Source organism: Struthio camelus, chromosome 5 (assembly GCF_040807025.1).
Source record: "Struthio camelus isolate bStrCam1 chromosome 5, bStrCam1.hap1, whole genome shotgun sequence".
Taxonomy (NCBI): Eukaryota; Metazoa; Chordata; class Aves; order Struthioniformes; family Struthionidae; genus Struthio; species Struthio camelus.
This window is the reverse complement of record NC_090946.1, coordinates 80,744,517-80,757,939: the sequence shown is the minus strand read 5'-3', so window position 1 is coordinate 80,757,939 and position 13,423 is coordinate 80,744,517. Positions and strand designations below refer to the sequence as shown.

The window sequence follows — 13,423 nt, the reverse complement described above, 5'->3', positions numbered from 1 at the left end:
AGATGAGAAACCGTATCTACGCACTCGCTCTGAATCAGAGCTGTGGGCTGATCATGGCACAAACCTAACACCCATGCAGGTCCTCGTTTCCAGTGTCAAGATGGAGAAGTGCTGCTAAAAGATGGATACAGGACAAACTCTGCCACTTCTGAGCTGCACAGCTGAGCGCAGCCCTTCTTTGCAGAGTCCTGAGGTGGTTTTATGCAACAGCGTGACTTGAACTGCTGCTGCTGCTCTGCCTAGAAAGGGATCTTGCAGAGAGTTGGCTGTAAATGAAAAGTGGCATTAACAGGCAGTCGGCTAAACTACAAAGGGATAGCAATAAAATACATTTTGGGACAATCGGAGAGACATTTTGACTGCTTCCTCAGAGAGCAAGACTAAGACTTAACTAGCTTTGCTGTGAAAGCCTTGAGGCTTGTTTTACACTTCCATCTTGCACCTTGCCAAAGAAAGAGAGCTGTGTTCCCACGAAAGATAGCGGGATCTGTCATTCTGAGCCAAGGGACAATTCAAGTCCTTATACAGCATGGAACTAATCCACTGCTGTTTGCACATAAGGCCTCTCACCAATTTACCATTCCTTATGCCTCAACTCAAGAAAGCATTTAAGTCATGCCCTTAAATCTCTGTGACTCCAATTTAAAACTAAGCATGTACTTAAGTGCTTTCCCAGGGAGCGAGGCTGGAGAGCTGATGCTCTCATTATGTTCCTGATGGGATTTCACCCAGCTTTGACAGCTTCGGTGCCCTCTGCATTGTTGGAAGTTCTCAGCATATTTCAACATTTAGCAGGAGGTACCTGGTTATTAATTTACATTAGACAATGATCAGGCTGCCGGAGCTGACAAAACGAGAAGCGCTAAACATACCGTTGTTAAGAGACGGCTTGGGACAGCTAGAGCAGTCTAAAGCAGAGAAAGAGGACAGAAAGGGATGCTACGCGAGTTATTTATCCAGGATCACCCTCAGCAAACCCTCAGCAGAGTGAGGAAAACTGACCTCCGGTCAACGCCACAAGGTCACCCCTTCTCTTTCCAGCATCCTCAGAGAAATGCTGCCGATTCTCCCTTCCCCAGTGCAATCTAAACAGTAGCAGCCACACTTTCCAGTCTTCTCCCATTCTGTCCCTTCTTTGGGCTGAATCACTGAGTGCTTTGTGATAACACAGCACGGCGTTGCCAGGAACGGCAGCAAGGAAACAGCGGCTCTAACCCCAAAGCAATACCTCTGGGTCTGGAAATCCATAAACAGGTCTGCTAAGAAACACTCACCTGATAATCCTCCTTCTTCCCAGCTTTTTATATTTCAGTGGAGACACCATAGCAAAGTCAAAGAAATTCGACAGGAAAGTAAGGCTTTCTGAACAACAGCACGCAAGTAAGGCATTTCTGAACAAAATCAGCCCTCTGAGTCTGCCTCTGCAGGGAGCAAGATCATTCCCAAGCAGAAAGCCCACTGGCGTAGAGAAGCCCCAGCTAGCAGAAAGGGGCACAAAACCCTGGACAGCTAATGAGCGGGCAACTCAAGTGCTGCGCCAAGAACAGCGGCTCTTTTCACCCCCTTCAGCTGATACGTGCAAAGGTTGAGAGGTAAAGAGAGGGGAAGGAAGGTGGTGAAGTTGGAAAAGTGCATTTGCTGAGCTAACGCACGTCACCAGGACTGCGGAAAGGCGGCCAGAGCACGCGCTGGCCATCTGCTCCGGCAGGGAGCTCACACGGCCCGCAAGGGCTGCTGCCACGCTTGCAGCGGCGAAGGAAGCCTGCAAACGCCCTTGCCTCGCTGAGCATGAAAATGCCTCTGGACTACGCACAGTGGCATCTAGCATCAGCTTTATTAATTCCTTTTGAACCAAGGAATATTCGTTATGTTGGAAGACAGAGGGATTTCACCAGAGAGGACCTCAAGAGCTGCAGGTGGAAACCGCCTGCAGTCCCAGGGCCCACAGCAAAGGCTTCAACAAGTGACACTGCAGATGCACTATGCGCCCTCCAGCTGCAAACATAAGCGTGCGCCTTCACTAATTTACCCACACTGAACAATCCTGCTGCAGGGAACCATGCTGGGAGAAGGGGATTGACCGAGTAAACCCAGAACGGCCAGCCAGGGGAAGAGGGAACTACCTGTGAGCGCATGACCAAAGAAAAAAGGCGGGGGGCGGGGGGGGGAAGCAACCACTTTGGCTGAAGGACACAACATGCTTCCAAAGTTCATGCAAATACTTTAGTTCGTACTTCCCCAAGGGTTTAGTCAGTTAAGCCGCCTTTCTGAACTGCAAGCCCCAGCGTAGACATGCAGGCTGGGATCTCTGCACTAGGCGTTCAAAGTTACAAACGCCATCTTCCACTCAGATGACTCAACGCTGCTACGTTTGCTTCAGTGGAGCTAATTTACACCAGCTGCGGATCTGACCTCTCGCCACGGGGCCACGGCAGCTGCTGCTCCAACCCACAGCGCTTTGGGCAGCAAACGCTCATGCCATGTTAACATCCAGTTCTGACCCGCTTTTCAATCCTTCAGCTAATAAAAGGCTAGGAAAGGGAAAGAGGCAATTAACGCTGGTCAGAAATCCCTCGACTGTTAGGTCCCGTCCAGAGGCCTTTCCGCTGATTGTAACCGAACTGAGCGTTCGCCTGATAGCACGTCCGTGTTCCTGTAACGTGGGCAATTCAAGGGCTAACCAGATGCAAAAATGCAGTCCCAAAACTTAGTTCATACTGCATCTGCTGTGTCCCAGTTTGGCACTGCTCCTCACAGCCAAGGATCGCCACGCTCCCACCTGCTGCTACCACCAGATGCCGACTCAAGAAAATTTCAAGATGAACTTGGTCTTACTCTTTCTAGCGAGAAATTCTGCTCTGATCTTTAACTGGAGCCTCTGCCGAGTTTCTTCGGCCAGCACTGTCCCTCAAAACCCCGAAGTCTAGAGAATTCCTTCAAACTTTAGGAAAAAAAACCCAAATACATCTCCAAGTCATGTGTGCTGAATCCCTAGAAAGTATAAGACTACTCAGATTCTCTATTTTTTTTTCTTTTTTCTTTAACCAAACATTAAAGTTATAAAATTATAGTTATCAAAATAATCGCATGTTATTGTGGTGACGCATAGTAGGATTTTGCAATAATATGCAGGCCAGCTTCTGGAAAGTGACACCAAATGGGGTTTTCCCCTTGAAAAATCCGAACCTCGGGGCCTGGTTTACCCAGAAGAGTGGCAAGAAGCGCCACAGACAGCAGCAGCACAAGCCTCTCGCGAAAGTTTTTCCGACCGGCATCCATGCTGCACCATTGTTAGCTCTCCTAGTGCATCTTGTGAAACTTAAAAAATAATCAACAATGTTTTTTTTCTCACTCTAACGTCATTTACTTAACACCAGGTGCAGCTTTTGCTCCGGTTGCTAATTCTCCTGGCTTCTGGGCTGGGGACGCAGGGAGCTGGAGGCTCTCCGGGTGACACGCTGCCACTTGCTGAAATCTCCAGCAGAGAAAGACAAGAAGCACATCCATGGGCTGGTTTTTCACCCACCTCACCTGAGGTCCTCCTGACTCAACACCACAGTAAACACAGCCAAAAAAAGCCAAAATAGGCCAATGGGAGTCTTCATTCATAAAGCATCCAGGAAAAAAAAAAAAGTGACAGCTGTGTGCGGGGGAATGGAAAGATCTAGATATTTAAGGAATATAGGAACTTACTGGAGATAAGATCCCACCTGATGCTAGGCTGCACATTTAGACATTAAATGCCTTCGGAGAGCCTCAGCTCAGATGGTGCACCACAGCATGTTTCTCCCAAATCAGTGTGTTTTAGGATTCCCCTCTGGAACTGATGAAGCTACACTGATTTACAGCAGCTTACACGATGGCCCTGGGCCCGTTCTCATTTGCAAATAACAAAGAGGACGTCTCCTGGCATCCAGCGCTACACACAGACTCCCAGAATGCCTCGTAGAACTTGCTGTACCAAATTGCCTTTGATTAATGGGATATTCATGGGTGCCTGTTATTTTGTTAACAGTAGATGAATGCAGGGGGAAAAGCTGTCTGAAATAAAGCTGTATTCTAAATAAAGGCCAAGACTAATACAGCAAGGCAGCGTTGCCTCCGCATCCCAGACGGACACAAATTGGTGTAAATCCATTGACCTCAATGACATTTGCTTTTCTCCGACTTCAGAGCATCTCAGCTTGTTTTCAACTCTCAGGATCTGGCAACAGACACCAGAAAAACGAAGCAATCGGGAATGTTGCTTGGCATTGCTACAGAAGGCCGTGAGAGATCCTGCAACTACAGATGGCAGGTGACGGAGCAAGCGTGCTGGGATTCAGGAAGGCGATCAAACCAAGGCTTGGGAAAGTGCATTGCTTGCAACAGGAAAAGATCAGGATTCTCACCGCTTCTGTTTTAGCAGCAAATATTTTACTTCACAACGCAAACAGATTTCTATCAAGTAGCAACTCCCTGGATATCCTCGACAAGCCCTTTGGGCTAAAGGAATTCCTATGGACCTAACAGCAGTATGTTCACCATGCCACGAAAAAGCAATTCCCCACAAAACCTTCTCTCGCAGCTAACATAAAGGAGGTCCAGCCAAGTAAGCCAGTGAATAATGCTGCTTCCTTCTCGTTATCTTGGCTCTGATGCCCATCACCCCTCAGACAGACACTAATAGGCACCAGCAGTGCTTTTCACCCTCTAGTTCACCCCAGATGTGCAAACCAGCTGGACAGTTATGCTTGGAGCACATAGGTTTTCTGATTCCTAAAATAAGAGCTCACCCTGCATCCCTCATCCCACCTGTGCCAGTGACAGCCTGGATGAGTGGAAATCTAGATTAGACCTCTGCTAATTAGCCACTGACTGCTAACAATCATTACAGCTGATTAAACAGAGAGTGCAAATCCCTGTTATAGGGCTGGTCTCTACCACAATCTGTGCAGACACGCAGCAGGGATTTGCGATCAGAGGACAGTTTGTGTTTTCAGCCTGGGCAGTCCCAGTTAAACCTCACTTCTTTTAAGTAGATCTGAGAGCTCTGTGCATCTTCCACTGAAGTCAGGGTCTGTTTTCCCAGTGTCAGACTAGAAAACAGTCCCACTCATGAGTCTTGCTTTAAGGCAAAAAAAAAAAAAAAAAAAAAAAAAAAAAAGCCTTGAACTTCTGGGAGACCTTTCCAACATGTATGTATCAGCAAGGGTAAAACACTTTTGTTTTAAGACAGAGCTTGATCAGTTGATGGATGGGGTTTCAGGGCTGTTAGAAATAGCTGGAGACTCGACTGTGTGACCCTCGAGGTCCCTTCTGGTCTGTCTGTATATATAATCATTAGCAAACTGCTGAGCCTACACTCACCACACACTTTCCAGCAAAGCAAGAGGGACTCGAGTGTGCAAAGAACACACGATCCAGCTCCATCTTGTGTTTTTGCTTTTGACATGACAAGTGCCACTACAGCCCGTCAGGATAAAATCCAGACAGCTGCAATATATGTATAAAAGTGGGACAATTCAGATTAAAAACCCATTTTCCTCTGTGTTTCTCTGAATATCTACCCTTCTCCCAACAGCTGTCCTGAACGGAAGATAGCAAGAGAGAGGATTTCTCATTATCTCTGTCCAGCTTGGAAATCCTAGCTCCCTGAATTATGTTTTATTGTGTCTCAGTGCAGATTATTTTGAAATAATCATCTGCAAGAACCACGCAATCAGCACTCTTTCAGAGCAAAGCAGAAATCGGGTCAGTCCCCAAAGAGTTTTGTGAGGAGCTCTTTGGTCTCCTTTTCAAGGCAAAGCACACGGCATTTAACATATCGACTCACGAATACAGCTTTCAAGAACAACAGCTCATCAAGGCATTCTCAGGTCACCACAGACTTCAGCAAGAATCGCATTCTTCTCATGTCAAAAATTAAGCATGGAGATGTATCATGACGGGTATTTTGCATGGATCCGTGTTGTAATTGCAGAAGAGAAATCAAGAGCTCACTCCACTGCTCTTTCTTAAGAGCTGTAAGTCCTCGTTACAGCCACACATCACATCAAAAAGATCCAGCAAATAAGAACAGTCACCTATTTGGCAAGTTTGGCTTTCCATTAGAGGCCTGTCCTTGAGCCCGATCTTGTCCTATGGTGTGCCCAAAAAAGAAGTGACGCACAGACACTTTGCAGGAGGTTCACCAACTCACAACAACTAAGTGGGCTTAGTTACTAAGGCCCACTCCCACCTAGGATAAAGCCTGAAATATGAATAGCCTCTCCCTTTGATTTTGTTATACAGCATCTCAGAAAGCGCTTCTCAGCTCTGGCTATGAAATCATTCATTCAAGTATGTAATAATACCACATTTGACTGTCTTCCCTTCCTAACAAGCACAGTGCAGGGATTTACTGCCAATTCCTGCTAAGTCATACCAAAAAAGCATTTTGACAGAAACGCAAGATGATTCAAGGCAGGCACGATCTAATGTTCTAATTCCCAGGAAGAGAAGAGAACATGCATGAAACTAATCGTTTCAAACAACGTTACGGTCCCATATCTGCTGGCTACATCACTGAGACACCGCACTGAAAAAACATTCCTTCCTGGAAAGGTATTTGGAAAGAAAAGCTAAGTGCTCATCAAAGAGCAAGCCACTCTAATTAAGATCACAAGGACTGAACTTAAGTATCTGAGCATGTGCTCATAAAGTTGTCTAGATGCTGACACATGTTTCTAAATAAATGCCTGGCGGGATTTGAATCCAAAGCATGGCAGGAAGGTCAAGTGCAAGTTGGAGCAGAGTTAGAGGCCCAAACTTGATGGCAAGTCCAGGTATCCATTAGATTCCCTTGTTTTGGAGAGCAACGCTGACTGAGCTGGAGCTGGCTCCTCTCCTGCTGCGTGCTGGACTGAACCGCTTCATCCTCCACCGAGAGCTGGTCCAGAAGGAACAGACACTGGAGGAACAGGCTGCTCTTGCAGGAGAACCGACACCTGCATTTTAATTCAGAGAATACATCCCCGGTTTCGCAACAGGAGGAAGATGCTCGCAGCATCTGATGGCTCGTGTCATGTTAACACGCCGACGAAGGGGAGTCCCCGCGCTTCTATTAGTAGGTCAGCAGTCAGGCACGCTGCGGTATGCCACGGCGATGCATGTGTCAAACGTGAGCACCGCGAGCTGCCATGAACTTCAGCAGCAGCTGTTGCACCACATGTGCACGAATGGGGCTGTGCAAGGCATGGGAAGCCTCGTAGGACACTCCAGGCAGGAACAAGAGCGATGGCTTGTCCCTGCCTGCACCCACTGACTCAAAGCATTGCATAGAGCTGCAGCTCAGTGGCCTGCACCCTCCACGGAGCCACGCATGAGCACACAGCATGCCAAAGCACGACATACATAAACAGAGATGTTCCTGGAAAGTGATTCATTGGAGCCCCTTTCCCTCCCTGCATCCTCATTACAGGTCTCCCCACCTGCTCCTGCTGGTGTGAATTTGCTGGAGCAGGGGGCAATTATTACAACGTTAACCCAAGGAATGAAGCGCATCCCCTTGCGCTCTGTCGGCCCACGTCCAAGTCACTTCTGCCCCAGATCCCTCAGAGTAGGGGGTTACTGGCACGGGCAGAGAGGGGAGCTGCAGGGCAGACTCTACCGAGCTACATGCCGCAGCAATCGTCACGTCCCCTTCTGCAGCATGGGGACTCCCTTCCTCCAGCGAGGACAGCGCGAGTGCACGCTGGAGAGTGGCTGATCAGCATTCAGCGAAACGCACAGCAACTGTGCTGCCCGCCAGCCCGCCTGCCATCCCTCCTCCTCCTCCTCCCAATGACTCAGTGTGCAGGAGGCGGCAGCAGCCCTCCTTCTGCACAGTGCCCTGGCGCTGCATCCCCCGGAGGAGGCTTCACGCCTCCCTCCTTACAGCAGCATCGCTCCCTGTTGCTTTCCCAGCTCCTCTGCAGCGCAGCCGCTCCATGCAGCCCCGGGCCAGCCCCGCAGGCCCGGCCAGTCCCCGGCAAGCTCAGAACCACAGGAGGGTTGAGGTCGGCAGGGACCTCTGGAGACCACCCAGTCCAACCTCCCTGCTCAAGCAGGGTCCCCTAGAGCAGGTTGTCCAGACGGGGCGTGAACATCTCCAAGGATGGAGACTCCATAACCTCTCTAGGCAACCTGTGCCAGCTCCTTGCTGGCGTGCACGGAGACTGGCCAGCAGCGGTTTGGGGCCACACGGGGAGCCTCCTCTGACGCTGCCTCCCGCGCCCGCTCCGCCAAGGGCGGTGGGGGACGCGGCTGCCGGCAGGAGGAGGCCGGGGCTCACCTTGTGCAGCTTCCACATGGCGCCCAGGGCCTTGACCTCGTGGCTGGAGTGCTTGCCCTCCTCGAGGCACTGGTAGCAGACGGGGCTCTTGCACTGCACGCAGTACATGCTGTGGTTCTCCAGCTCGTGGTCCGTGCAGGTGGAGATCTTGCGGGGGCTGAGGCGGCGGCTGACGCGGCCCTGGGCCGGCGGCACCAGGCGATGCTTGGCCAGCGGCCCGCGGGGCGGGTGGCAGCGCAGGCGGCAGGGATCGCAGTAGAAGACGTCGCACTGCTCGCACATGACGGCCGCCTCCTTGGGCGCCTTCTCGCAGAGCTGGCAGCGCAGGGCCGCCGCCTTGCCCTGCTGGTAGCGGTCGATGACGGCCTCGAGCAGGCGGTTGCGGGGGAAGCCGCGCAGCCCGCGCTCGTCCAGCCCCAGGCTGCGGTGGCACTGCGGGCACGTCAGGCAGGCGCTGCGCGGCGGCGGCGCCAGGGCGGCGGGCGGCGGCGGCGGCAGCGGGGCGGCCGGCGGGAAGACGCGCACGCCGTTGGGTGACTTCTGGCACGGCGTGGTGGGCGCGCTGGCGAAACCGCCGTAGGAGCCGTAGCCGCTGTCCGCCTCGCTGTACAGGCTCATCTTGTCCAGGTCCAGGTAGTCGTAGTCGGAGACGGCGGAGCCCGAGGCGCGGCGGCTCTGCGGCGACTCCGACTCCGGCGTCTGCACCAGGATGTTGCGGGCGCACGCCTGGCAGAGGTTGTGCGAGCAGGGCAGGATGATGGGCTCCCGGTAGAAGGAGCCGCACACGGGGCATTTCAGCTCCTCTTCCATCTCTTCCATAGAGGGGAGGAAGGCGGCGGCAAACGGCCGCGGAGCTGAGCGGGAGCGAAAGCACCGAGCCGGAGCGACCTGCCGCCGCCGCCGCCTCGGCGCCGACTGCCGCGCCGCCGCCCGCCGCACCGCCCTCCCCCCGCCCCGCGCGCCGCTATTGGTCCGCTGCCCGCGGCGGGGGCGGGCGGAGGCGGGCAGCGCGCCGCTATTGGCTCGGCCGCCTGCCCGTCCTCGCTGCGGGGCGGGAGGGGTGGGGGCTCCCCTCAGGGCTGTGGTGGCGCGCCGCGCCGGGGGCGGCCGCCCTCTCCTCAGGGCGGTGGTGGGGCGCTGCGGGGTCGGGCGGGCGGGTGGGAGGCAGAGAGACACGCGCGGCAGGGAGGCTCCCCTCCGCCTCCCCTGCCTCGGGCTGCCCCGCCTGGGTTCCCCTTTCCGCCGTCAGGTGGGGGCGGCAGCCCCTGAGCCGCCGGCTCTTTGCCTCGCTGCCCTCGGGGCGGCCCTGGCCGGCCCCCGGGGGTGCCCCCCGACATGGCGCCCGGCCCCTCGCCTTGCCGGCTGCCCCGCGCCCTGGGCTCCCGCCGCGGCGAGGGGCTTCGGCGGCCTCGCTACCTGCGGGGCAGCCGGCCTGGTGGCAGCGGGAGGCCTGGGGCAGAGACGAAACGATACCCGCAGAGATAACGCGCGGCCTCGGCTCTCGAAGCGACCCCCGTTGGGTTCAGGAGTCGGGGGGAAGGGGGGGCCCCCATGCTGCTGTTTTGGGTGCGCGAAAGACGTTTTTTGGGGGGCTTCCTTTTACGCTTGTTCCGCGTGCAGGAGGTTTTTCCTAAGAGGGCCAAGCCAAGGCCCGGCCTGCGGGTGCCGCTGGGCCGTGAGGGGAAGGCGGCTGGGCTCTGGCCAGCCCAGGCGAGGCGTGCGATGTGGGGGTCTCCTAGGGCCCCCGCAGCCTGAGGGGACTTCTGGAGCCGGGAGAGCTGGAAACTTGGGGGCAAGAAATCCCCTCGCTGAGGGACTGGGTCACAAGGCGGTCGCAGTAATTACTCTAATAATCACAAGTCTAATAAACAGGGCTAATGACAGCACATGGCATTTATCAGTCATGTTAATAAAATTAACGCATCGATATATATGCTTATATATTGTACAGAGAGAGAGGAAACCGGGCTGGACGGGCCAGCCTTGCTCAATTAGGTGAGCCTGCTACGCCCCCGTGGGGTGCTGCCCTGCCACTGGAGAGCCTGTGAGCCGGGAAGGGGGGTCAGCATGCTGCCTTACTGGAAACCAGGCACAAGGCTGATCCGGTGCGTCTTCTAGTGCTAGCTGGAACAGTATTTTTCAACAACTTCTTATCCCAGACACCAGCTAACCTCTTAAAAATATCTCGGCAGCGTGCGATGCTGCGTAACGGTCTTTTTTCAGCCAACTGAAAAGTAAGTTGGACTTGCAGTGTTTCTCTGTTACCCGCGTTTCCCTTTCTCCTAACCAGTGTGCACACGTTTGAGGGATGTTTTTGGCTGCAGTTGCTCTGTGGCTCATGACGATGTCTTTGGACCACTCTTGGGCAAGTGGCCTTGACCTGAGAAACACCATGTGAGTGCTTGGAGGCAGAGGTGTCCCTGCAGCGGGCCTGAGGCTGAAAGGGCTTGAAATTGGAGCTCAGAGAGGCTGCAAAGTATTTGAAAAGCCACTGTGAGAAGAGTGGGGACAGTGAGGACCCGAGGACGATCAGCTTCTTCTGTTCCTCCATATGGGGTGCTGGGCCCTAGCCCAAGGAAAGGGTGAGCTGAGCTGCCCTTACCACCCTTCCCAAGGAGGTGGTTAAGGGCGAGGAGAGAAGGGGTTGAGTGACCTGTTGCCTGCCAGCTACGCCCTGGGATGCCACGGGGTGAATGGTGGCAGAGATGGGGAAACTGGGGCAGGTTCACAGCAACCATAAGAGCATGAGGGACTGAGGGAAATGGAGCTGCTGTGAGTCACCCTGGCTCTCTTTCTAATCCCCGCAGCTACAAACTCTTCCAGTGCACGCTTTGGTCTGGAGAAGGGTGTTTGGTGACAGGATGAGGTATGCCAAGGTGGCCTGGATGTGCAGAGCACAGCAGCTTGTTGGCCAGGGCTACAGGAGAGCAAAATCTGGCTGCCTCTGCATAACAGTGTGAAAAGTCCCCACTGCGTGAAAGTCACCACTGACCAGGATGACCGTGCAGCATCCTGGGGAAGTGGTGGATCTGACAGCAGCGGGGTTGTCTCTCTCCTTTATACATGGGGGCCAAGATGATCAGAGACGCAAACTGTTGTTCCTACCCACCTGATCAGAAGAACCTCACAGGTCCTACAGAGGTTCCTGATTTGGAATCTTAGCTGGGAGCCTCCGTGGAGGCAATTGCTCCTGCCTCGTTGCCCCTCCTCTGGTACCTGGTCCCACAACAGGCGCTGCAGCCCTGTCCCAGGGTGTGTGCCAAGTAATGGTCTCAGGTTTCTTTCTATCTCACTGCTGAATGTGTTGATTTATCCCTCAGTGCTTTGCAAGGCAAGCATCCTGAAATGCTAGTGTAGGAAGAATATTTGTTAATAGTGTTGTACTGCATTGATTGGCAAGGTGAAAAAATCCCTAGCTTATGGCCTGCAAGGAAAACTGAGGTATCTAGGCATATAGGATGAAGGAGGGCTTAAATTAAAAAGGCCTCTTGCATCCTTTCCACTGGACACTCACCTTCACAGGGCACCAGCAGCTTGTGTGATGAGTAGAGTATACCTGGAGAATGCTGGGGTCTCCCAACAAACCTTTCTTTCTCTTTTAATTTGTAGTCTTTTTTCCCCCCCCAGATTTGGTGCTCCCTCTGGAACCTGGCATTAAATAACGCCATACACATGTCACCACTGAGCCTTATTCTGTGCAGTCCTTTTTTGATTAATTTTCCTCCTTGTCGCAGAGGATGCATGGCTGTAACGACACTGCATGATGGCCCCTCACAAAACCCACGAGCGTACACTTACTTGGCAGAGACATGTTTGCAAACGACAGGAACATCCCGGGCGACCAGGCTCTCTCTGTCCCTGCTCCAGTGGTTAACATCTGGGCTGAGGAGGCAGCAGCGCAGAACGTCTTCCTAATGCTCCATGTCGGGGCAGGCGTCCACCAGCAGGCTGGAGGCTGAAGTCCCCAGTAAAGTGTGCCTGGGGTGAAGGAGGGCACTGGGAAATCTCACCCACAGCGCTGGAAACATCCAGACAAAGTAGGGCAGGCATTTGTGCTCTCTCGTTTGGGTGCTTCTGTGCTCAAACACGGAGCCCATTTTCGTGGCGGAGAGGTGGCAGAAGTGTTGGTGGGCACATCAGGGCTATCTATCCCCTCCTGTAGGATGATACATCCCCGACGCAGGGCTATCTACCCCTTCTTCAAGGCTATCTACACCTTTCTCCAGAGCTATCTACCGCCTTCTTGAGAAGCCTTTTGCTGTTCACTGTTGCTGAGACCGCTGTTAATCTGTGACTTGGGCAGATGAAAGGGATGTGGTGTGAGAGGCCATCTCAGCACTGATCTATCACTGGCTGGTTAGTCCATCCCTGACTGGCCCTGAGGGACACAAGTCACTCAGCAACTCAGCAGCCTGGGCTTGCTAAGCTTGAGCAGTGGTATCGCTTGGGAGAGCACCAGAACGCATAGCAAAAGAGCAGGAGAGCGGGGTCGCCCTGGAGCGGAGAGCATTGTTCCCAGCACACGTGCCCCTTAGCCAACGGTTTGGGTAGATATCGAAAAAGTCCAAGCGGGATTTAGCAGATTTAGCCTTGACAGGTCCAATCCTTCACAGGCACAACTTCGGCAAGGGGATTGAGAGGCTCTCTGCAGCCGCCGTGGTTTCGCGCGGTTCCCGCGGGGATGCAGCTAGCAGGTACGGTTTGCAGGCTCCCACATTGGTATTCAGAAGGGGCAGAAGACCAAGTGAATGAGCTGAGATTCACTGGGAACACACCATCATTTCTCATTCTGATAAGGAAGGACAAGTGATAAGGAGAAAAGGACTTTCCGGGCGTTGCTTTCTTCTGTTGCGTACAGGGGTGTGAGGAAGGGTCTTTCGTATTTTCCTTTCTGCTTCTTTGGGCTCCTGCTGGCTCCATATTGACCGCCAGCGCTGTAGCTTCCCCTGAATTTTGCTGAGCAGTCCTCATTTGCTGCCTTTCGGCACCTACTTGAAGTTGGCTATTTCTTTCCTGCTCTCATTCTTCTATCTGCCCTTTTGCGGAAGTGAAACCATCATTCCTTGTTTGCTCTGCCTCTTGTTTCCATTGGTCATTTTTCATTGTGGCACGTATATGATACCATTTCTG

The 13,423-nt window shown here is 53.2% G+C and overlaps 1 protein-coding gene across 4 annotated transcripts in view; it reads right to left on the bottom strand.

Annotated features, from left to right (window-relative positions):
- TRIM9 (tripartite motif containing 9) overlaps positions 1-9,203 on the bottom strand; it is an 81,657-nt gene extending 72,454 nt beyond the window's left edge. For all 4 annotated transcript variants that reach the window (XM_068947565.1, XM_068947567.1, XM_068947566.1 and 1 more), the window contains exon 1: positions 8,294-9,203. In XM_068947565.1, coding sequence (XP_068803666.1) covers positions 8,294-9,112 — 819 coding nt within the window. In that variant the 5' untranslated portion in view covers positions 9,113-9,203. The remainder of the gene's footprint in view (positions 1-8,293) is intronic.
- Positions 9,204-13,423: the final 4,220 nt, after the last annotated feature.